The 25,704-nt window shown below is 37.8% G+C and overlaps 1 protein-coding gene across 2 annotated transcripts; it reads left to right on the top strand.

The window, feature by feature from the left end:
• The first annotated feature begins 1,328 nt into the window (after positions 1-1,328).
• Positions 1,329-24,464, top strand: LOC139730710 (tubulin gamma-1 chain). 2 transcript variants are annotated; one of them, XM_071641577.1, is made up of 13 exons: positions 1,329-1,430; positions 5,378-5,490; positions 6,896-7,063; positions 8,767-8,835; positions 9,993-10,072; positions 10,904-11,030; positions 11,811-11,897; positions 14,876-15,031; positions 16,156-16,311; positions 18,085-18,159; positions 20,063-20,149; positions 20,666-20,857; positions 23,451-24,464. In XM_071641577.1, exons 1-13 carry the CDS (start codon positions 1,382-1,384, stop codon positions 23,472-23,474), a joined length of 1,383 nt encoding a protein of 460 aa, XP_071497678.1. In that variant the 5' UTR covers positions 1,329-1,381; the 3' UTR covers positions 23,475-24,464. The 2 variants fall into 2 exon arrangements, with proteins under 2 accessions (XP_071497678.1, XP_071497677.1); XM_071641576.1 differs by lacking the exon at positions 23,451-24,464 and having other exon boundaries at positions 20,666-20,903.
• The last annotated feature ends 1,240 nt before the right edge of the window (positions 24,465-25,704 follow it).

The raw sequence follows: 25,704 nt of genomic DNA, 5'->3' as shown, positions 1-25,704 counted from the left end.
TAATTGATTTAGACGTTTAATGTATCCATTCAGAGCAATATCAAATATGCTTCTTTATACAGGAACATTATACGAAAAATGTTTCGTGCGATATATATGCATTGTTTTATCATTCATCAAAAATACTCACGATTCAGAACGACAACAACAAAATCACGATACATACTCAGGGAACGATACATATACAGGGCCGGCGCAGTGTTTTCAAAAGTGTGGGGGCCCACTTCCGAGTTTCATGAGCTAACAAGCAAAAAAAAAAAAAGGTCCTCAGCTCATCTCTCCCCGTCCACTTCCGGGTTTCTTCAGTTAACAAGCAAAAAAAAAAAAAAAAAAAAAAACTCAGCTCATTCTCTCCCCTCCCATTTTAGTGCCACTTACGTACTTCCGGGTTGAAAAAAGTGTGGGGGCCCAAAGTTATGACACCTTATGTATTCCTTTGTATGGTGCACAAAGAGTGTGGGGACCCGAGCCCTCACGGCCCCCACGGCTGCGCCGCCCCTGATATTATATACTCAGGGAATTAAAGTCTTATAACTATCATTACTTTCCTTTAAAAGGAAAACTTAAATATTTGGATTTTCTCCCTAGAAACACCCTCTTCTCGCTGCACTCTTGAGTATACATCTAATTGCTATTCAAAAAAAAAAATGATAATAATAATTTTTCTGAAATATTTGGAGACAGACAGAACTTATACCGACTAAGGAGAACGCTCATAATTGCCCCTATCATATACCAAAAAGAGGTCTTAAAGATTTATAAATGTATAATATTATTTATAGGTTTTATCCAGGGCCGACTGAGCGTTTGCAAAAGTGGGGAGGGGGGGGGGGGACACTTCCGGGTTTCATGAGCTGACAAGCAAAAAAAAAAAAAAAAAAGAAAAAAAAAAAAAAGGGTCTTCAGCGGAAAAACATAACCTTACCGCGCTCACACTTCAAGATCTCTACATGTATCTATTTCTTTTTAGTACCATGCACTTACATACTTACTTACATACCGGATTAAACAAAAGTGGGGGGGGGGGGGGGCAAAGTGATGACACCTTATGTATTCCTTTTTATGGTGCACAAAAAGTGGGGGCCCGAGCCCCCCTGCCCCCCCCCCCCCCGGTTCTGCCGGCCATGTTATCATTTTTATATAATTATATAATTTTTATAGATAGCGATTTAATTAGTACGTCTTCTTCACCACCGATAAGCTCTGAGTACACTGTATTACCATGGACCCTACTGGTATTACTATCTTTTGGCAGCGCAGAAATCCCATCGAGTCCGATTGACTCTGCTGCCCTCTATTGACGGATATCAAACTTTCTATCTCGCGCCAAACAAACTCATCACGCATCGAGAGTAAACAGTTCCAGAAATCACCCGTCAAGATGCCACGAGAAATAATTACATTACAGCTAGGGCAATGTGGCAACCAGAGTAAGTAATCAATGCTGCTTAATTGCATGTACGAAAACCGTCAATCAATGTAGTCTACCTGATTACACTGCACTGCTAGCTGCTCACTGCACTCGTATTTTCAAATTTTAATCGCTCAGTCCCACACCTTATAAAGTATGTATGTATGTATGTTTGTTTGTTTGTTTTGCTACCTGTGTACCAGTCAATATGGTTTAAGCTCTAACAGTTAGCAAGAAGAAGCAAATTCATTGTCTGATGCTGATCTGTGACCTACTCCTATAGACTGATAGAACCAGAATCTTGAAGATGAATTGCCAATACGAAAGCACATTTGGTGCCGCTATATCAATCATATGCTAGAATTTATAGCCCCGCCCCGGACAGAGACCGCGCCGCAAGGCGCGGTCCTGGCGGCTACCTCGCAGCTGAGCGGGAGCAAAAATCACGAATAACTCCATTGCCACATTCACGGCGACTTCACAAATAAAGCACGGCTAAATTTCTATCATAAAAACAGTGACAATAAAAAATGAAATATACATTACCTTTTCGACTTGGTTCTTCTCACTCATTTATCTGGACACTGCAAAAATTTCGGTAATCGTGTAGAAATGCACACCTACCGTTCGCTTCGTCGTTTGTCAATCAAATTTTGTGCAGCTATTGGAGTTGCTAAATTGAACCATATCAGAGATTTTCATGGAATTAGAAAGTTGAAAAGGTAAGAAAAATGAGAAATCGGAGCTGAAAAGTATGTCGGTCGCGAACATAATCTCCGACGTAGAAAGTAGTGCATCGATTTCGCAGAGAACGATGTCAACGGTTATAATCGATTCTGGTATAGTCTCTAATTAGCCACTTACTAACAATATCGAACACGACTTGTGCAATATGTGTAGGCCCTACTTTCTTTTTCGTATTTTTCTTCTCATTGTTTTCATTGCCACTATCTTCATGATCCTGATTATCACTATTCAAATTATTGATACAGAAATTATTCATACCAGCATTTGGACGTCCTTTCTTTAAAAATTGGGGCAAAGATTTTATCATGACAAAAGTTGATAAAGAGAATACATGTAGAATGAGGTTGAAGGAAAAGTGGAAGGAAAAGGTAAGGCTATAAAAGGAGGGAGAGAGAGAAAAGAAGATGAGAAGGAAGTTGAATTCAAAGGAGATTTGTTTCTAGTAATCTACTGTACATATAGGCCTAATAATAATAGATTAATGAGAATAGTGTTGGAAAAAGTGTACAATCATGTATTTTTAATATAGTGGAATTCTTATAAAGTGCTCATTCTACCTATTAAAAAAGATACTCATGGCGCTGTAGAAACAGAATATCAAAATTGACATGGTTCATGTTTTTAATTTATAAGTTTGATTTGAAGTATAAATAACTGTTTTTATGAGAGTATTCATTTTTCCATTTCATTTTTTTAAAACTATGTATACAAGAACTGCAACCCCAATATTTGTTTTTGTTTTGTAGTAAAGGTTCATTTTATTGTGCAATATTCATGATGGATAATTTTCATTTTTTTTCATATATCTTTTGTTTTGTATACATATTATCCTTCCATCATTTAGTCAGCAAAAAATGTTGACAGATATGCAGTCACACGCAGGAGAAAATTAACTAAAACGATAAAAAACACACGCAACAAGATCACTTTCTTTCTTCCACTTTACTGTCGAGCCGACGTAATTATTGTGGTTAAACACCAAACAAGCGGCTGTATCACAGACTACAACGATCGATTATCATCATTATATTGCTCTTCCACATAATCGATCATCCATCATGCTATGTTTGTACGCTACACACAGCCGTCGATCAGCGTACTTTTCTTCTGTAGTTGGCTATGAAATTTCATGAAACCGTCAGATATGGTCTATCTTGACATTTCTGACAGCCACAAGAAGTTTTCATTAACAAATTAAGGAAGGAAATGGTAGGTGTGCATGGTGTGCATTTCTACATGATTACCAAAATTTCCACATTTTTTAGGAGTAATATAATTTATGTAACGATTATAATAAGCGGCCTGCCCTAAGTGGAGAGACTTGGTGCTTTATCCATTAGTATGCATCTACGCATGTGTGAACAATGACGTCAACGTTACGGACGCTCAAGGATATGAATATTCATGCACTATCGCACGGTGCATATAAGGTGAAATGAATATGTATCATGTAGCGAGCAATACAGCTGTCAATGCACTGCACTGCATGCATGCTGTGCGCATATGTGCAAGTGATTGTGAGTTTTAGTGAGCATCGGTGAGCTGAAGATATTCGCTTATAAGACAACATTTTCTGCATCATAAGTAATGAAATGCATCAAACAGTCACCGAAATGAATCATTTAGGTTTAATCGACCCATGTAAGTATATAATTCCCAGTAGTTTTTGTTGAAAAATTAAGGAAATAGACAGGGTCTATAGCGCTGCAACGGCACCGTTTTGTACAACTCCTCGATCTTGATGCGAAAACGGCTGTCGCAGTTAATGCTAGTACTACTACTATAGTACTAACTTTTATTGCTAGACCCTATACATAAATTTATGTCTAACGTTAGACTAGTCAGTGTCTTATGTGCAGCTAGCATGCATGGGATTGTGAGTGTTTGTTTTGAGTGAAATTTGGTACTGAAAATACTAACTATACACAGCCCAGTCGCAGTATAAATAAAGCGACTGGGTTGTACCAAAGCGGCCCAAAACACAAAGCAAGCCCAGCTGCGAATTTTACGATGGCGTTTAGTTTTGATACTTTGACATCTTTTTTTGTCACCTCAAACTCATTAACTGTAATCTTCATTAATGACACTACATAGCTATTTTATCGATATTGACATACACATTTCATAACTTACCGAAAATGAAGACTATATGCAGCATGTGCAAACAGTACATCTGATAATCGAGAGTTCACGCGATCTGAATGCACTTTTAAAGGTCACGCTGTAGACCGTGCTGCTACCAAAGAGCGCGCGCACACATGCAAGAGATCGCTGTACTTTAGCCATGCATGCGCGCACATAATGTGCCGAGTGGTCAATGCGCCATTTTGAATTCTGCAACGATGAACCTCGACGGTCAGGGATTGCGCTAGAAGTGCCATTTTTTTGTCCCATGGACTTATTGCGAGGGCTCTCTAGGATGGACTTACTGTAAAACAAGGAATTTTCCATGCACTTTAATTTCGCGAGCGCCAAGATTCACGAAATTAAAATGCATGCGAAAGTTCTTGTTTACACTATATGCATTGAACGCCAGTGGCACTTTGCGAAAATTTCATGCCACGAAAAAGGCTGTCAGCTCCAATTCGCGAAAATTTCATGCCGCGAATATATCATGTTTTACAGTATGTACATTCTGTAATATAAGCATGCACTCTAGGTGAGTAATGTATAAATTTTTTTAAATACCGGTAACGTATAAGTTTTTATAAGTTATGTAGTTGTGTTGTGGTTTCCCGATGTGATGGCGAGGCCCCACTCATCTGACACCCTGCTCCGCACGGCATCTGGTCAGGCTATGAAAATACATGAAAACATTAAACAAAAATTGTCATTCAGTCGAAGTCCGGATAATCGAGAATCCAGATAATCGATGGCCAGATAATCAAAGTCCTACTTTATTTAACAAAACCAAAATTGAGATAAAAGAAGCCTGATATATTTAACATATATTGTAGATGATTTTGTATGTATTATTTTAGTTTGAAAAAGTACCGCAGAAAAGCTTAAATGACCATATTCTGGTAGGTTTACCCTATGGTGGTATTAATAATTTGAACCAAATCAGTGACATCGAATTGCACTCGTTATTTATAGTTAAGGTGCTTAGACTCTAGTTTTGTAGGGTACAAATGTATAGTGGTCTGTAGTGTTGTAAATTAGACCTGTGTTGGGTTTTTCTCTTTCTTCGACCTTGTTTGATTTTTTTTTTTTTTTCAGTTGGAATGGAGTTTTGGAAGCAACTGTGCTTAGAGCATGGCATCAGTCCAGAAGGGATCCTTGAAGATTTTGCAACAGATGGCTCAGACAGGAAAGATGTCTTCTTTTATCAGGTCTGTAGCAAATATTGAAATTTTAAATACAGGTGAATTGAAGTGGTTTCGATGATGGTTGTTACCTTGTTGGTTGGTTGATTGGGTGGTTTTCGAGGTGTAATGATTGATTTGGTTTTAAAGATTAAATTGAATTGGCTGGTTCTAGGGTTTTGGGATTGTAGTGTTAGATTAAATGATGTAGACTCTACTAATGTACTACGTACATGTATGTATATCAGCATTTGTACTTCAGATTTATGGGCAGGGTTAATCCTAGTAATGATTAGTGTCAATGGGTTCTTCTTTTTCTTCAAGTGAAGGAGAATTTCACCCTGAAAATTTGCATGTGTAAATAGAAGCAGAAACATAAGAGGAACAGGACATTGAAAGTTTGAGCAATTCTGATGAAAACTAAGAAAGTTGCCATGTTTGATATTTTTAAGTTATGCTCAATCAAGCACAAATTGGCAAGTTGGTAATATAGCATATTTACATTGTATACGCTTTTTGTCTGTATACCCTGTGCATGAAATTCCATGAAATCTCTTTTTTCCCTCTCTTTATTGATGACCGAATATATTGTTTGATTGCAGGTGTTATATAGAAAAGTGTTAACAATAATCAAATTAAGGGTGTGTTGGTGAATGAAAATTTTCTTGATGGGGAAATTAAAACAGCTGTATTTTGTTTTATAGTATAGAGCATATGGAGGTGGGCTTGCGTGTGACATCACAAAACAGTTAATGTGTGTTTGATTGATTTCTCAGTCTTCTCCAAACTTTCTTGGTTTTCCTCAGACTTTGCTCAAACTTTCACTGTCCTGTTCCTGCAATTTCCTGCTTCTATTTACACAAACTAAATTTCAGGGTGAATATAACTGATGCCATTGACAGAACAGGGGTCTTTGATTTGAGTATCAAATTTGCTTGTTGTTAGGCTTCCCATGCCACCATGCTGTCTCTATGTAGATTCAAGTCCTTTAATTAAAATGTTCCTTTGCGTAATTCTTCCACACTTTTCAGTGTATGTATATGTACTTTGTTTTTAAGGTTATGCATAAATTCAGCCTTCACACATCTTTCCCGAAAGATGCTTCGCAAAAAAGATTTTTTCTTTATGTTAATATTGCTTCATTCTGTTGTCAGTTGAATTTTGCCCAATATTTTTGTCATTCGTCTGTAATTAGGTGATACAGTGGACTTCCGTTACAACGAAGTCCTCGGGATCGGCAGGTTTTTTCATTATATCGAAATTTCATTATAACCGAACAAATAAACAATAAAAAACATACGGAGGATAATGTTGTGGCCTGAATTTCTATTTCGTTGTAACCGGAATTTCGTTATAACCTTGTTTGTTGAAACAGGAGTGCACAGTACGCTAATTTAGTTTTGCTTTTCCCTCACACTTGTGATCTTGAAAGGCTGATGATGAGCACTACATCCCACGAGCTGTCTTGCTTGACCTGGAGCCAAGGGTTATCCATGGTATTCTGAATTCACCTTATGCCAACCTGTACAACCCAGAGAACATCTACCTCTCAAAACATGGCGGTGGTGCAGGAAACAACTGGGCCTCTGGGTATACTCAGGTGGGTTTGAATGCCTTTCTGCAATTCATTTGATGCTAAGATGTCCCAGTAACAGATTTGATCATATTCAATGATATTTAAGAACTTGACCAGTAGCAAGTCAGATAATGAAGGTATACTGTTATTTGGTACTAAAACACATCAGATAGATAACCTATGTTCTTATCAGATATGGTATTAACCATTTTTGGTGTTGTCAGTGCACAAAACACTGATACAGAGCAACAGCAGGCTCTACCATGTGCGGGGCACTTCTTCCTCAACTCATTTCGGTCACAGGGCTCAAAGATGCTGTTAGTATATTTCAGCTGTTTTTTACAGCCACTGATTCAAGGTCATGTTTCCTAGGGTATTAATTCCTCTCTCAGTCAAGAAAATATGCTTTCAGCTGAGGGACTCATTTCCACAAAGTTCTGAGATGAATGGGTCATCTTCACAAGTTACAAATGGAGTTATAGAAACTAAAAAATGTAACAAGACCTTAGTAGACAAAGCGAGAGCTACATTGTAAAGTCAACATTGCATGTACAAGTAGCATTGCAATTGTGATATGTGCATAGTAGGGCCAGACCCATAGTTCTTCATAGTGCCAGTAGTAACAGTTGGTAGCTATATGTGCATAATATCATTTTTGCATGTACGTACAATAATGTACGCTGTTCCCACACTAGCCTGCAGAATGAGATGCAGCCTACATACATGTAGGATCCAACTTTACCACCAAGATATCCCACAATGCATCTGAAAAAGGGCTGGCCGGAAGGTACATGTATTTGCATATTAGCGGGTCTGGTAAAGCATCAGGTCATGGGGGTGTTGACAAATCTTTGTTCCATTCCTGGAATTTACTTCTCTACAGTACAATATATACTGTTACAAGCAAAAATTACTATCCACATTTTCTGTAGAGTGTCCATGTTGATTCGCTGAGACATACAATGTGTACAATTTGTATGTACAAAATGTTTTGCTGCTACAAAGCATTGTCTAACAATGTTTCAAGTTTTTAATTTCTGAGCCTCATTGTCTCACATTGTACATCATGGTGGTGCAAGAGTTTAGTTTATCATGTTGCATGGGGGAAAAAAATCTTGATATTCTGCACTAATGTACATGTTCATGAAGTGCACATCACAAGTGCAAAGCATGAAATCTTGTGCAGCTAGGTTCCAGCAGCTGTGGTCCAACAACTGTTTGGTAATCAGGTCTTTTCTATTTGTGCTCACCTTCTCTGCAATAATCTCCCTACCCATATTCAGGACTCAACCAATTTTGACACTTTCAAAAAGAAACTCATGACTCACCCATTTGAACAACAGTATCAACGATTACCATTATTAACTTTTGATTGGCTGATATGTTGTTGTTTAAGTAAGTCCTGTGTTAATTTTTTTTTCTGTTTTTTTTACCTTGGACTGTCAAGTGCTTTGAAAATTTTCAATAGTAGTAGGTGCTGTATATATATTTTTTGTATTATTATTATTATTCCCACATTTTTATTTATAGACAATACAATACGAGAATAAATTATTTTGCAAATAGTTTAGTGGTATGGTAATATTTTATCGTAGACATCATGATAGTAACAGTTCTGATATTGAGCCATTACAATCTAAAATTTTAGTCTTAATGATATCTGTCAGTCACTTTCATCATGTAATGTAAAGTATATTTGGTGCTGACGAATGTTCTGTGATCAACAGGGAGAGAGACTCTATGAGGAAATGTTTGACATCATCGACAGGGAGGCTGATGGCAGTGACAGTCTTGAGGTATGTCAAGTCATCCAGAGCTAAGATAAATTTCAGACTTTGATGAAACTTTTGCTCTGAACACGGCCTCTTTAAAGAGATTCATATTGCTGTATGTTGCACCTCAACAGAGAGTTAAACAGGGAAAAGAATCACTACCCAATCAGCCTCCATGGAGGCCCATGGTAGTTTGATTGCTGTTTGACTGTCATTTTCCATTAAAAATCATTTTTTCAAAGACAAAGTAGACCTACACAAGACAGAAGGCAGAAGCTGTGCATAAAAATCAAAGGAAATTTACCCTAAATGTGTACATGAATGCAGTGAATCCAAAAAAAAAAAAAAAAAAAGTTCAAACTACAATAACACATCAGTGAAGTTTTAGGCAGCCCAGATGAAGTGTTCAATGTTATTGAATTTTTAGTTTTTGATTTAAAAAAAAATCCATGTGCTCTCATCGCCAGATAAGAAGGCTGAAACAATTTGTAAAGTTTTAGTTGCTGAATAATGTAAAGAAATATGTGAAGAGAATTCCACGAAACTTCATTTCTTATGAAGAGTACATGCACCCTCAACTTGTTACGTGTACTCTCTGGCCCGAATTCACGAAGGTGGTACAAATGAAACCATGGTTTAAACCATGGACAAAAAACATGGAGCGCCAAGTGTTGCATGGAATATTTCGTTACGAAATCAGTCATTTCATCGATGAAATGATTATTTTGTAACAAATTGACAACATTTTGTAACTAAATGAACATTTCGTCCACGAAATGATAATTTCATTCATGAAACAGTCTTTTTGTCGACGAAATGACCAATTTCGTAACAAAATATTCTGTGCGACACTTGGGGCTCCATGGTTTTTGTCCATGGTTTCATTTGTACCACCTTCGTGAATTCGGGCCCCTGTGTTTAGAGTACTGTAATATCAATCCCCCTGCTTTCAGCAGGAGGTCGGTAAAGTGCTCCTTCTCATGCTAGATGTGTTACCAATTGAATTTTGTATTTTGTTCCATGGGGAGAGACAAGGTACCCTGTCTTATAAGGTCTGAATCTCTCTATGAAAACCGTTGCCACTTTTTTATGCTTGCTTCAATGTCTTTTTTTTCACAAGCGTATGAGTGCAATTACCAGTCATTACCTGACCATGATCTTGTGTGTTTTGTCTTCTGCAGGGCTTTGTCCTGTGTCACTCCATTGCAGGAGGTACGGGTTCTGGCATGGGATCCTACATTCTAGAGAAAATCAATGACAGGTAATTCACATATGGGCAAACTAGTGAGTTTATTTGTGAAGCTGGTAAGGATGATATACTCATTTTCACCAAATTATACATGTTGACATTTAAAGCTGAAGAAACAAGAACAAAATCTTTCTGGGAGTGTATGATTGAACTGGATACAGAGTGACATCATTATACCGGTGTAACTGCACTGTGTTTCCCCTGTGTCTATGCTGATTTGATTAATAGATCAACAACACACAGGCCCAAGAACGTTTGTGACACATTTAAGATTTCACAGTTTCCCACTGTTTGTACATGTTTGTGTCCATTTTACTTCTTCATGTTGAAGTGACATTGAAAAGAAACTTAGATATCCACCAAAACTTGATTTGGCAACAGATATATTGAGAAGGCGTTCGTATTACATTGGGTGCACTGTCTGTTCGAGAGATAAAGATTGAAAGCATTCAGTATACCCAAAAAAGCCTTGTCAGGTAAAAACATATAAAGGACACATACATTTCAAATGTTTATAGCAAATTGACATAGTCATAGAAGTGAAGTAGTTTTGAATTGTATTGTCAGTCATTCTAAGTTGGATTTTTGATGTATCTAGACATTGCATAAAGTTATCGTCATTGCATTCTCCAATTACAGGAAATGCTCCAGAATTTTACAATGAAAGTTGTGATCTTTGCTGGCTAGATGAAAGTATTGTAAATGTAGAGATTTGTTAATTATGTTGCCCTTCCTGTACCTGTACTCTAAACTTAGATTCTTCTGATGTTTTGCTCTTGTAAGGGTCTCAAATGATGATTAACAATAAATTGGTTCTCTCTGATCCTCACTTTGCACCTTTAGGTTTCCCAAGAAGTTGATTCAGACATACTCTGTCTTTCCCAACCAAGATGAGATCAGTGATGTTGTTGTACAGCCGTATAACTCTATGCTGACATTGAAGAGACTGACACAAAACAGTGACTGTGTGGTGAGTGCATGTTTTATGGTTCATAATTTCTTGGATTCATTCAGAAGTGATTGTAAATGAATATTTCCTCAAAATATAGACCTATTTTAATGGAAGTGCTAAAAGAGTAAAGAGCGGTGAAAGTTTGACTGGCGTGAGGCATACATCACTGATATTACTAACTTTGTACATCAGGCATCATCTAGCAATGAAATGGCAGTAACTTGAATATCTCAAACAATTATGATTTTCCTCATTGATAAGCACTGACAGTTTCTTCTTGTGTGTCATCTTTGACAACTAAAGTCTTTTTATTCACATATTGGAATTGAAGTAGGTATTGCAATTTTATTTTTTTGCGTTGATAAGTGCCTTACAGGAGACCGTACAGCTGACATTACGGATAAGTTGCACATTCCTAAAACATTTAGAGTTCTTTAAAACTTCTGACATTTGTCAAATTTTCTAATCTGGGTGGTTGACAGTAGTTGCACTCAAAATGGTACTCCGTTTAGGTGACAAGACTGCTACACTCTGGGCAAAATGGAACACGTCACATTTCGCTTTCAAGTTGTTACGTACAATGAAGTTTTTGAGCAGGTATGAGGTTTGTTAATTTACTATTTGTATTGAACTTAGATATTTAGATAGAATTTAGATATTTAAGTGTACATTTGTAGGAAATGCAAGCATCAATTGTAATCAATAAACTGAACATTAAAACAAGAGAGAGTAGTTCACTTTGTCAATAAAGCACAACTGTGTTGATCGTAATAATGGCCTTCTTTATTTTCCTCTCAGGTTGTATTGGATAACACAGCATTGAACAGAATTGCTACTGAGCGCCTTCATCTCCAGAATCCAGACTTCTCTCAGATCAATCAAATGGTGGGCACATTCTTACTTCATAGTCGCTTGTGATTTAGAGTGGTATTATTTGAAGCTAAATTTGAAGAGATGCTGCTCCTATGCTATCTGAAAATACCCAAGTCAAAACCAACAGAGCTGCCAGCCTTGTGCAAGCGAAAAACCATAATGGCAAAAGGAAAAAAAAAAGGGAATTTCCATCAAATGAGGAATATTTAAAGATGATCTGTTTATCTTGCGCAATATACAGCCCATCCAGAAAGTAGGTAACGGTAATGAACAATAATCAACATTAGAAACTTTAATTTCACAGAGGCAATCAAATTTAGTCCTGTAAGATTTGCCTCGAAGCCTCATATATTAAATCCCAGTTGAATATATATTTGGCTCAAGTAAGGTTGTTTGTTCATATGTTCAGTCATTGAAGGAAAACATTGTTAGAAGCCCCTTCAAGTTTATCCCCTTGGCCCTTGGTATCGAGCAAACCCTGGCCCTAGCTGATCTACTTGCTCTTCCATGAGGTGGATCTTCTTCACAGAATACAGTACTGAAAAAAAGAAAACAACAACTTTGCATCCATTCTTTTTTTAGGATCAGCTACACTGGCATGTTCAATAAACTCATTAAAGGGAACTTTTTGATCCCATAATCACAAACAGACACAAAGTACTTCCTGACGAAGGACAAGAACATTTCCTTCTGCTTCTCTGTGAAGGTTTTTGTTGTGAGGAAGCTCCTTACATTTTTTTCCCAAGATGAGTAGTACACATATGATGCAGGATACAAGTGCACAGAAACCAAGATTTCTATGTGCTTGTATCACAGTGCTTTGTACACAGTACGATTTGTGAGTGGATAACATGATGTGTGCAAATGGATGGTGTACATAGACAGCATGGTATAGAGAGTGGTTTTATGATAACGAGTATCGTCGCATGCTCAGCTGCAGTGTACACTGTTTGTATGGTATACATCCATGCAACCGGCTGATAGCTATCTTGTTCTGCAACAGCCAATCGCACCCACATCTTTCCCGGCACACTAATGTAATCGATGATTGGGTGGGACATTGTACAGTGAACATTTTTTTTAAACAAAGAGTACACAGAGAGAGCACACCAACAAATTTACTGCTTTTGAAATTGACAAGTTACGGTATGATCCCATCAAAGGAGATTGCACAATTGTCTTCCATTTCAAACCCCTTTAACCCTATTCTGACTGGGCTATTTGAGACCAAGTTTTTACTGAGGGGGGGGGGGGGGTCAATTTGACCCCCCCCTTAAGATCTCGGCCGCCGATTGCGCGATCGTCGCGATATTTTGCCTGAAGATTACATCGTCATACAATAGAGAAATATTGCCTTTCTATATTTAATAAATTAATTATGCAAATTTGTGCATGAAATCATATTTTCACCGATAACTCCATTAAAAAGACTGGAGGATTGCTAAATTTTTGTGTCAGAATTCCTCAAGACACATCAAACAATTTTCGTGTAAAAAAATAGCTCAATTGAAATTAATTTCTTTTGTTTTATATTGTTTTGTTAATTTCCTATTATTTCCTTGTTTTTTTTAACCTTTTGTTTTCTATTGCTTTTTGCCAAAACTTGTTGCAGGCACTTTTTCAGGCTTATCTACACTAGAATTGAGTAATTTCAATGGTTAAAAGTTGAAATAATCTAATTTATATCAATTTAACCAAAAAACACAATTTGCATTGGATTTGCACACGATATCATGAATTTGAGCTGTTTTTTGGTTGACATGCATATGCAAAACATTACGTAACTTCAAAATGGTGTACCCGGACGTCGCAAATTTGGTCTCAAAATATGCGGGAGACTTCAATGAAAAAAGTCGTGAAACGACGCGGCAAAAGCTTTGCGCGTTGCGAAATTGTGGCGCGAAACGTTGAGGGGGGGGGGGGTCATTGACCCCCCCAGTTAGAATAGGGTTATAGTGCTTTAGGGTGTTATCCTAAAGTTAGCAACCTCTGACTGGGCACCAGTTTTGTATTGTCGTCAGACATTCTACCACGATATAGGCCTTATACTATATATTTCCTTAGATATGTTTTATGACAAAAAAAACATACTGCTGTTATTTTGTGGGGAAAAAAATGTAGTACTTCCAGGAAAAATGTAATACTTGGCAGGTCTGTAGAAGGCATGGCATTTTCTTGAGTAGTTGTGTGTGTGAAGAGACTTTCTCCACCTCCAAGGACTTTGACTGATGTGAAGTTTACTGTAATTGAAAACATACATTGTAGGTCATTTGCCAACAATGGCTCTCTGTAGAGAAATACATGGATAGCAACTTCTGTCTGTGATAGTATTACAGTTTGACCATGATCAACCAGCCACGGGACAGGCAGGTGTCCCAAAAGCGATTTGGCCGAATAAGAGAGATATGCCCAAATACAGCACTTTCCAGCATATCATGCTAGGGGTATATACATGTTATTACGAATTTATTGCTCCCTTGATATCTAGCAGCTGTGTGTGTTTACAATAATGCTGCTGATAATGGTGTCTGAAATACTTGCGGTAACCACAAATGTATATCATCTCTGCTTCTAAAGCAAAGTGTTGATTGTTTAATGTCCATTTCCATGGATCTATTTCACTCCCTGGTAGGTCTATAAACAAATGATCATCATACTAGTCTGTAAGCTACAGTGTTGTAGTGGGATTAATTTACAGTCTGCTGCAATGACTGGAATATGTCTCGTCTCGTATTCACACGATAATGGTTGAATGTGTGTTTGTTTTGAGTGAGATTTGGCACTGATAATACATGAACAAATGTCAGCCAGTCGACATCTGGGTAACAGGGATCCGGTTAATAGATGGCTGTATAATCAAGGTCGGACTGTACTGTGAACATTACTAAGGATATCACAGTTATGATCTAGACTTATTTGAATGTGCTAACTTATATATATATATATATATATATATATATGATATAACTTATATGTGTTTTGAATGGCAGGTGTCAACAATCATGTCAACAAGCACAACCACTCTGCGCTACCCAGGCTACATGAACAATGACTTGATAGGTTTGGTAGCTTCCCTGATTCCCACCCCAAGGCTTCACTTCCTCATGACAGGCTATACTCCTTTGACACTAGGAGCAGACACCAAGGTGAGAAAGGGAGGTAAAACTCTTTGGCCCAAATCCTTGAAGGTGGTGTTCAATTTAGACCATGGTTTATGCAAATTTCTTTTGCATAGATGTGCCTGATAGATTGCATACACCAACAGACGTCCAACATCAATTGCATGTTGATACGTGCAAGTCAAAGGTGTGCCTATTTCATGCTTATTTTAGACTAATGTTTGAATTTAAACCATGGTCTAAGTTTAAACCACCTTCGTTAATTGGTGCCTTTGAGTCTCACATTGAGAACCCCCCCCCCCCCCCCCCCACACACACACACACATGCACGTGACACATTCGCCTTACAATGTAAAATTTTGAGAGCGTCTTTCTGACGGTCTTGTTGCTGTTGATGCTTCCCTCCTTGCAAACTAATTTCTCTGTTCTTTTTTTTAATGAATTGTACAGACTCTGTGTCAAGACACTTAGATGTCTTTTTTCAAGTCTGATTTCATACCTTGTAAAAAAGACATGAAATTGTGAATGTTAATTATCATTACCCTTTATTCAGGAAGTTTCAAGCTTTGTTACAGCTGTAAGTTTTATAACAGCCAGGACATTGTGTTCAGCTTGTTCTGTAAAGAATTACAAGCTGAAATTAAAAAAAAAATTACAAAGATATTTCAGATATTGGTTGAATCAATAAGCCCAGAGCATCATACCTGCATCTCACTGCTTTCAGTTGATGTGCACACCATTGTATTACTATATGTTGAGAAATATTGTGGAAATTTGGTGTACTTATTATGAATGAGTCAAGAGTGCAAGCATTGCAAGAACAACATGAAAGGGTAGTCTAGAAATGTCTGATGGGAATTTGACTCTATTGGAGAAAGAACATAAATTTTATACCGTGAGACACATACGGGAATAAGGGAGAAGACTGCTGACCTACAGGGGAAAGGACAGATGCTCAAAATTGTTGTTGGAGCTAGAGTTTGTTTGTTGTTGTTGTTGTTGTTGTTTTTTTTTTGGGGGGGGGGTAATTTACTTTGTTTGTACTTCCAACAAAATGATAAAACTTTCTTTCTAAAGAACACTGACAATTCATCAGGTACTTTTGAGTTACAATATTCTTTCCTTGAGCTTTCTATTGCTTTTCATCCCAGCTACCCAACGTGAGAAAGACAACTGTACTGGATGTAATGCGTCGTCTGCTGCAACCTAAGAATATCATGGTTTCCACGACGCTGCGAGATCGGCAGAGCAACCACTGCTACATCTCTATCCTGAACATCATCCAGGGCGAAGTGGATCCCACACAGGTAAGAGAGTCTTGGATTGGTTGGAGCTCTGTGCATCATCATCAGGAAGGTCATTTATGATAGTTACATTTGGTGATATATTTATACAGTTGACTTTTGACTGTTACAAAGAATTGTTTGCATCTGGTAGAGGCAGACAAAAACAATGTAAAATATGTATAAGCCTTGGATGAAGCAATGGTGTGGCAACAAAACATATTTGTGCATCCAATCATGTCATACACCATGCTCACCAACATGGTTGCTTATCAGTGCTTTTTATTGTTATTATCATTATTATTTATTCGGCAATTCAATATACAATACAAGCTGACATAAAATACAAACAGAAAATCGTATTACATGATATAAAAATTGTGGTGGTTCCAGGTGCATGCTGCTGGTTGCCAGGGGAGGAAAAGGCAAACTTAATCACAGAGGCTCGAGACCTTCCTCCCCGACCAGTGCATGCACCCAGAATCAGCTATATCAATGTAAAACAGATACAAACATTATCAAATAATACATTATTACACAAAAATGCTCTGAATTCAAACACAAATATGACTAAAATTGTAACTGAATATAACCGATGCCCTACCCTGACCTGATGGTGTTAGCTCATCCAGCAAAACTGGTGATATGATATTCTTTCCAAAAAAACAACAACCCCAAAACAAACAAACAAACAAGCAAACAAACAAACAAATGTATCATTGTGATACCATAGCAGCACATTGCCCAAGGATGATCAAAAATATATTCTGCTCAGTTTAAAACTCAACATCCCTCCCCAAATCTCTATGCAGAAACCCAACCAATGGAGTGAGCAAAACACTGGTATTTTTTTTCCCTAAGAATATGGTTGCCTTGGCAACACATTGTCTAACACCGACATGTGACAAAAGTTGCACTGTCATAGGAAAACAGCCACATAAAAAATCAAACCTAAACTCAGATACTGTAAACTGGGAGAGTGTTCAGTGCACAAATTTTTAATATTTTTAATATAAAATGAAACAATGACATTTCCCAATTTTAGATTTGGAAATCATGAATGCTTGAATATTTTGATGGTGTCATTCATGAGTAATTATATGTACATAAAAAGCTTCATTCTCAATGAGCAAGCTCTAATCGTGGTTGAAGTATGTATCGTGAAACTGGAGGCCAGCGAACAGGATATACATTTGTACAGCTGTCAGGAATTAAGCTTTATCTGACTTGAATCATGAATCCAGTATCATACATCTGTTTTGATAATGTTGGTCTCTGTAAGAACCAGAAGTAGGCTAACTTTCGAAGATGCCAACTGCTACTTTTGTGCAGTATTTTGTACAGTTCTTCCCCCCCCCTCCCCCCCCCCCCAAAAAAAAGAAGCTGTTTCATAGAAAAATTTGCTCTCCCAAATGGTATTAATTATACTTGTCAGTTGCAGGAAAATATAAAAAATACAAACAAACAAACAAACAAACACCTTTATAGCCCTCAGAATACTGTGATGCCATTTACAATGCGAGGTTGGCTTTCATGACTTTGTATAGTGTTAACACTCTCCTAGTTCCTAACTGCAGATGTCATAGTTATCACCACAGACATCTATGAGGTAGTGCTGAATCATCTGTGAAGGAGATTGTTGATAATGAGCAAGTTGTGTAATTATGATAGAATAGTTGGATATGGTGTTGTAGCTTATGAGAGCTTACGCATATATTTGGAAGGAAACTGCAGAATTATTATGTGTGTGCATTTGTCGCACTTTGTCTCATGCATCATTTTCATTTATGTGATTAGGTTCATAAGAGTTTGCAGAGGATCAGGGAGAGGAAACTTGCAAACTTCATACCTTGGGGACCGGCAAGTATACAGGTAACTATCTCACTGCATTGGAAAATCACATTTTGCTTCTTTCTTTTTCATTTTCTTTTTCTTTTTGAAATTGTATATTTCATATTTCTGTGTATACGTTAAAGTATGGCAAAGTTTTATACATCTTCACCTGTGAGTATATGGGTAGTATTCCTGGCTTATAGGTAATGAATTTGAAGGTGGTAAATCATAAATCCCAGTACTACAGCAGGGTTCTGAAAAGAATTTGACTTCATTACAAAGGAAAACTTGTACACAATATGCTTTATATCTGTTTAACTTCATATTGCAAACTGTGATGGCAACATTACAAAGGAAACTTGTACTTACAGCATATGCTTTATATATGTTTCATTGGACTGTATATCTAGGCTCATAAATAACATCCTGAGATGTCAGATTTTTAGCTCACCTGAGCCGAAGGCTCAAGTGAGCTTTTGCGATCGCTCTTCGTCCGGCGTCCGGCGTGCGTCGTCCGTCGTGCGTAAACTTTTACATTTTCATCTTCTTCTTGAGAACCCCTTGACCGATTTTCACCAAACTTGGCAGGTAGCATCCCTAGGGGGATAGGATTTCAATTTGTTCAAGTGGGCACCATACCCCACCTGGTGGGCCCCCAGAGGGGCCCAAACCCCCCAGAATTAAGGAATCTTAAAAAATCTTCTTCTCTAGAACCAGAAATGGTAGTTAATACTATGAATTAGTACATTGATGACTGTAGTTTCAAGTTTGTTCATGGCAGAATCAGGAGTGCCCCCCTTGGGACCCAGGGGAGGGGGGTTGGGAGGGGTCCTAATAGGGTCCAAATTGTACATTTTCATATTTCTCGTGAAAATGCCATTATGAATTTTCACCAAAGCTGGCATGTAGCATCCCTAGGGGGAAAGAATCTCATTCTTATCAAATGGGCACCATGCCCCACCGGTGTAAATTTGGACCGAAATTGTAAATTTTCATCTTTTTCTTGAAAACCCTATATCACTAGTTTTCACCAAACTTGGCAGGTAACATCCCTAGGGGGATAGAATCTCAATTCCATCAAATGGGCACCATGCCCCACCTGGGGGGCCCCAGGGGTCCTTCCCCCCCCCCCCCCCCCCCCCCCCCCCCTGCAAGGAATCTTTCAGATTTTCTCTAGAACCGGAAGTGATTGAGCTAAGTTAATACAATGAGTCAGTATGTTGATGACTGTTTGTTCATGGGAGAATCAGAGGTGCCCTCCCCCCCCCCTTGGGACCCAAGGAAGCGGGATGGGGGGGGGGGGGGGTGTCCAAATGCGGGCCTAAATTTTCATCTTCTTGCTGAAAACAACAATGGATTTTCACCCAACTTGTCAAGTAGCATTCCCATAGGGATAAGATCTCAAAGTGTTTGAATGGGCACCATGCTTTCCTTTGGGGCCCCAGGGGATCCACACCTCCTAAATTAATGAATATTCAGTAATGTTTTTTTCTAGTTCTAATCAAAAGTGATAGGGCTTAAGTCTTTTTTCCCACGCTGCATAATCCAACATTCTATAAAGTACAGTGTACTTGGCAGGTATTCTTACCAGTGTGATGGAATATGTAAATGGACACCATGCCCCCACTCTCAAAGCTACCCCCACCATAAGTTTCCAATGTTCTCAGGTAAGAGTCTGCAAGAATGCATGGAAGGTGAACTTGCGATACTCAGGTGAGCGCGTGACCCCCGGGTCTCTTGTATAGATTATATCAAGAACTACTTTCATTTCTCATACCTGAAGACCATAGTTTGTCAGTTTTAATTCTAGGCATACCTGACTGATACTAAAAGTCATCTCCAGAAGAACAGATCCTTGAGGAACTTGAATAAAGAAGAGCTCTGGCTTGTTTCAAGGTATCATTGATTGTGTATATTAATTGTTATGTTTATCTCTTTGTAGGTTGCTCTGTCCAAGAAGTCTCCATATGTTCAGACAGCACACAGAGTCAGTGGCCTCATGCTTGCTAACCATACAAGTATTGTCTCAGTAAGTCTTCTTTCTCAACTCACATTTATGTAGATGTATGGTAGTTGGTGCTCCAATTGTCAAAACACTGTTCAAAATTTTCTCCAACAACTATGTGTGATATCCCTAGGTGATAAACAACTGAATTATCATGGTTTAGAGGGAAAATTGTGGACAGAAAACATTATTTTGTAGACATGTTTAAGTATGGGGACACCTACATTAAACTTCTGCAATCATATTTGAATGGAGGTAGCTTTGTTGTACTGATTTTCACATGATTTCATAGACATTTTATAGTGCATGCTTGACATTTCCAGGTACTGTGACAGTGCTCTTGATTGATATGGATGTGCCATGATGCCAAAAGATTTTTGTATGGAAAGAATGAATTGACTACCATTGCTTTAGATCACACATATATGTGTAGATAAATTGATATTTTTTTGCTCTTTTGTAATCACATGAGAATTTTTGTTTCATTTGCCTGAAGGTTGAATAATCTTTGTTGATATCCCCCGTACTCTTGGTTCACAGCTCTTTGAAAGAACATGTCAACAGTTTGACAAGCTGCGGAAACGTGAGGCCTTTCTCGAACAATTCCGCAAGGAGTCCATTTTCCGTGACAACCTGGATGAGTTGGACGACTCACGGGAGGTAGTGCAGCAGCTGATTGATGAGTACCATGCTGCTACCAAGCCAGACTACATTTCATGGGGCACACAACAGGTGAGCAAAGTCTTCTACAGGATGAAAGAGTAACACTGCACTTTTATTAGAGGTTAACAACTATTCTGTCTTTAGATTTGGCAGGGGAATCTATAGGAAAGCCCCACACGTGTAGACACATTGCCTTCTAGACAGTAAGAATCTGGCTTGTTCATTTTGAAAGGTATCAATGTATGAAATTCCAGAAGGGCTATTCCGAAGCCATATACAGATGCACCTTGTTATAACGAATACTGATACAATAAAATTTCATTTTGATTGCAAGATAATCGTCCTGGGATCTATGGCACAACTTAATGATAGCGAGCTGATTTTAGAAACACACAACAAGACTTTATTAGTATGAGAGAATTTTGCCAGTAAAAGAGTCATTATTTGCCTTCCTTGCTCTGTTTTTGAACACATACTTTGGGAATTCACAACCAGTCTACATCTTATACACATTCTTTGATTACACATCAGAAACTAACATTTGGTGTATGCCCCACCTTGACTCACATAAGACAAAGAGGTGATGCTGTGATGAAGTGTACAGTATTTTAAAGTTTTGTTTGGTACCAGTGATATTTCATGTATATGTGAATGTATGTTTTTTCTCCTGTATTGATGATAGGAATCCATAGTAAACTTGTCCTTGTAAATGATCATTACATACCCCCTCCACTCTACCATGACACTTGCATCCCCACAAATAAAACAGAATATTCAGAGTAAATAGTTGGGTGGTATCAATGCGAGTTCAGAATTTCACATGTTTACATATTATGGACTTTTCAGCATACTCTGTATTTAAAACAAACATGATAATGAGATAACTTTCTCACCAACAGGTTGGGCATAATGTGTAGCTAGTCTGTAGCTACAATGTAATCTGTAGTGTGATGCAGTACAGGGAGCTTTGTTTTTACAAGTTACTTGGGACCACTGAAATTTCCTCGTATTGGGTATCTCGATAGACCAGGGATAAAAACAAAGAATGTTTAAAGGAATGAGACCTGCAAAATTTACTTGTTGCTCTACATAGGGTATCTTGTTAAATCTGGTCTTGTTACAACAATATTCCACTGTGTTTGGTACCGTGGGGTACCAAATAAATACCAATACCACTTACTGACTTTTGTCAGTTCTTCAAATTGCCAATACACAGAACACCTGTCACAGATGCACTGCAGGATAGCTTGGTGGCAATGTTGCTTCCGGCTTTCTAGCCCGCATCTTTTTTCACATACAATGCAGTGCAATCAATGCGTGCATTTTGTTCATTGCTAGCTTTTTCCTTTTCTTGAATTTAGTGCAGAAAGAGTGTACAGGTTTCAATTTGACTGATTTGCAACCATTAGAGTCATGGGTCATCACTGTGAAGCTTCAGTGTACTGGACACATGATACGCAAAGAAATCTCCAAAAGTACATCTGGATGAAAGATGTGACTTGTTTGAAGTGTCCAGCAATCTCTACCATGTGCATGGCACTTCTTCCCCAACTCATCCCTGTCACAGGGCTCAATACCGCTGTACCGCAGTAGGATGTTTCAGCTGCTTTCACAGCCAGTCATACAAAAGGTTTTGTTTGTGTTTGCTAGAGAAGGAATTCCTTTCTCAGTCAAAAATGTTTTCAGCTTAGGGACTGTCATTAAGATAAAGTTTTGAGATGAGCATTCCATCTTCACAACTTTAAAATTGAGTCATAGAAATTCAAAAGATTTTTTTTTTTTTTTTTCCCCAGCTGAGTATTCATTGTCTCCAAAATTCAACATTCTAAATCACACTGCAAAAAAAAAAGTTAACAAAATACTTTTCTCACATTTAAAAACACCAGTTTACAAAACAGTTTTGAAATGTATATTGTTTGTTTTGGTAGATTATGACATTGTCTCTTGCTAATACTTCTTCAATTCTTTTACAAATCTCTCTGTCAAATAAATGTCTCCAATTATTTTCACGACAATCTTTTCCTGGCTTATTTCTAAAAAGTATGTAACTGAAAATTCATCAGAAAATAATTCAATTTCTGTGAGAGATTTAAGCAAAATGAATTCAAAAGGTAACACGACAGTGGCTGACGAAGCAAACGCTAAAGTTAACGGTGAGTGTGGCATAGGTATGTTTTGTGCATTGCGCCAGCGCCAGACACATAGTCCTACATAGCGCTAGTCCTTAGCAGTAGTTAGCTATGCAATATGCGTATAAATATCGCTCATGTGTGTATGTACGCTGTATGCATACTGGCCTGGTGAGCAAGATGCAACCCAGACCGGATCCATGTTACCACCAAGCAATCGCATGAAGCATCTTAAACAGGGCTGGCTGGGAGTCACTTGCGTATTGGTGATGCCTCAAATTGACAATGGTGAGCCACAGTGGTTAGCCTTTAAAACCAAATTAAAAGGTATCATGTTACCTTTATTTTGATCAAACGTGTGACCATTGTTCATCCCATGTAGATATGCTATAGTGAAGGTATGCAGGGGATGTTGTGGTAAGAGGGATGCTTTGTTGCTGTTGTTATAGTGGATACCCCTACCAGTTGTTATGAAGAAACAGTTGTTATGAGGAAATTTTTTTTTGGTCATATTATGCTTTCTCTTCCTGCAGGCTGCAGAAGCAACAAAGTCATGAAACCTTCTCCAGTGATAAAAGCTGATGGCTTCATGGCATGAAAGCAGAACACCCGTACCATTACAACCCACTAAAGGATGCTTTTAGTGTTTCTTTATATCATTTGTGTACTGGTATGTGTTTGTGTGTCTTCATTGATACCTTGCTTGTACGCAAAGTGCCTGAAAGTCTGTACAGTGTAGTGAGGTCTCTTTGACTTGTGATATTTCTTCCCCCCTTGAAGTGCATGCATCCCTTGAGAGGATGCTAGTAGAATGGGAGGCTTCTGACATTCTTTCTTAGTGATGTCATATTCAAGTAAGTGTACAAGTGTATGTGTACTATAATGTGGCAACACATTATGGGGTATGGCATGAGGTTGTAGTAGTGTGTCCTCCCAACTAATACCAGCATAGTGTCAGTATTACGTAAGGCAGCTTCATCCACATTATTTTTTATGAAGATTCATATTATAAAGTTTGATTTGAGATCATGGGTGTAAACTTGCATGTTTAGTGGCCTGTGTTGATGAGAGACAATAAGTAACAACAATTGCAATATCATTGCTTCACTTCAAGTAAGTTTTAGTTGTTGGGATGAACAAAAGCAGAGACAGATTATATATCATCTTAGGTATTAAGATTCTGTTCGGGAGTCTTATCTCATTGTTTGAAATACAGTTTTACTGTATTGCATTGATAAGAGTAAGGCAGGTTTCAGTGCTGTAAAAAGATTTTTCCTAAAGTTCATATAGGCGGTAATGATATCCCTCAGTGGGACATCCTTGAGCAACATTCATCTGTGTTGCTAACATTTTTCAGTTCTGTAAAAGGCAATAAATCTATCGTCACTGCAGAGTACAGGTAACTTATGAATATCCTAATATAAGTGTTGTAAAGCAAGTTTCAATGGAAACACTATGTATGTGGGTATGTTACTTTTACCTAAAAAAAACACTCTGTGTCATTGCACTGACAACAGAAGTTCATACATGTATCATGAAGCTTGTTTAACCCGTTGAGGACGGTTTGATTTTGCTACAACACGCATTTTCCATAGACACCTGCCCGAGTATACTCGGGACTCGTTCTCAACGGGTTAATAATCCATTGTACTTACTGAAACCAAACTGCTGTATAAAAAGTACTGGTACACACAAGTATATCAACCATCTTTCTCATTCTTACAGAAGACTGCTCAATGTCTACTGGTTTAGCATATGAGAGCTATTTTCCATTACCTATACAAAATGTGTTGATACTCCATTATCAATGTGAATTCACATGAAAAATCTCTCATTCACAAGTAATTATCCTGTAATTGTTAAAGAATTGCAAACAATCCTTTCATATGTGTGGGAGACATGATATTCCAAGGAAATATGAGAAATAAACCATGTGAGAGACAGCAGTATCTTATTCCATACTTAGCAATACCCGTAATGTCCAGAGGAAAAGATGAATGTCAGATAATTACAGTACCTTCCTCTACAGTGATGATTATGTTGACAAGAGGTTCATGGTTGCAATCTATGACGCTTTTTGTGCACTTTTACCAGCTTATGTTCACATGGGCTTGCAAATGCAATAAAGCTTTAATACACTGTTGTGAGATACAGAAGGCAAGTGCCATGACTGCTGTCAAAGAAAATGCTCATGCCAAACATGTAGAGGAACAGTACCTGAGAGTAATAATTTGCAAACATGCATGTATTATGCAAAGAAAAACTACTAATATGAAACTGTCTGTCTGGCATGTGGTCTGTTTTATTTGCTTGTACACAAAAAAAGTTTGAAAATGTTTGCCCATCTGTACTACAAATTTGGAGTACATGTGTATTACTTCCACACAAGGTAGTGTTTTCATATTTAGAAACAAAACAAAAAAAAGAAACTGCACACACACACTCTCTTGAAATACCATGAAAGTGCAGCAGTAAATGCTTGTACCATTACAGCAAATATGAAGTCATCTCTACTCTGTATATTTGTACATACATGTATTTGCATTTCTATGCAGCTTTCAAGTGACTTGTGCACCAAAGTGTATAATAAAAGAAATTTGAAGTAAATGAAGCTCATCTGTGTCTCTTGTGATGATTACAGCCACTCTGTCACTTTGACACTCAACTCCCTTTCTCTTGTAGATTTGAACATACCATCTTGGGTTCTATGCTAAAGTACATTGCTGTACATACAGCTCACCATGCCAGTGAATCAATGCACGATTGACTTTACAAAACGGTCCTGAT

This window comes from Diadema antillarum, unplaced genomic scaffold, assembly GCF_040938485.1.
Source record: "Diadema antillarum isolate AM-2024a unplaced genomic scaffold, OU_Dant_1.0 seq00000329_RagTag, whole genome shotgun sequence".
NCBI classification, from domain to species: domain Eukaryota; kingdom Metazoa; phylum Echinodermata; class Echinoidea; order Diadematoida; family Diadematidae; genus Diadema; species Diadema antillarum.
The sequence above is the reverse complement of the archived record's forward strand: the minus strand, read 5'-3'. Positions and strand labels throughout refer to the sequence as shown.

What these genes read in the sequence shown, in the direction of transcription:
- LOC139730710 (XM_071641576.1), top strand. Translation starts at nt 1,382, where the DNA reads ATGCCACGAGAAATAATTACATTACAGCTAGGGCAATGTGGCAACCAG. An exon ending in AAGATGTCTTCTTTTATCAG is followed by an intron (nt 5,491 to 6,895) that starts GTCTGTAGCAAA and finishes TGATCTTGAAAG; the next exon opens with GCTGATGATGAGCACTACAT. An exon ending in CACTAGGAGCAGACACCAAG is followed by an intron (nt 15,032 to 16,155) that starts GTGAGAAAGGGA and finishes TTTTCATCCCAG; the next exon opens with CTACCCAACGTGAGAAAGAC.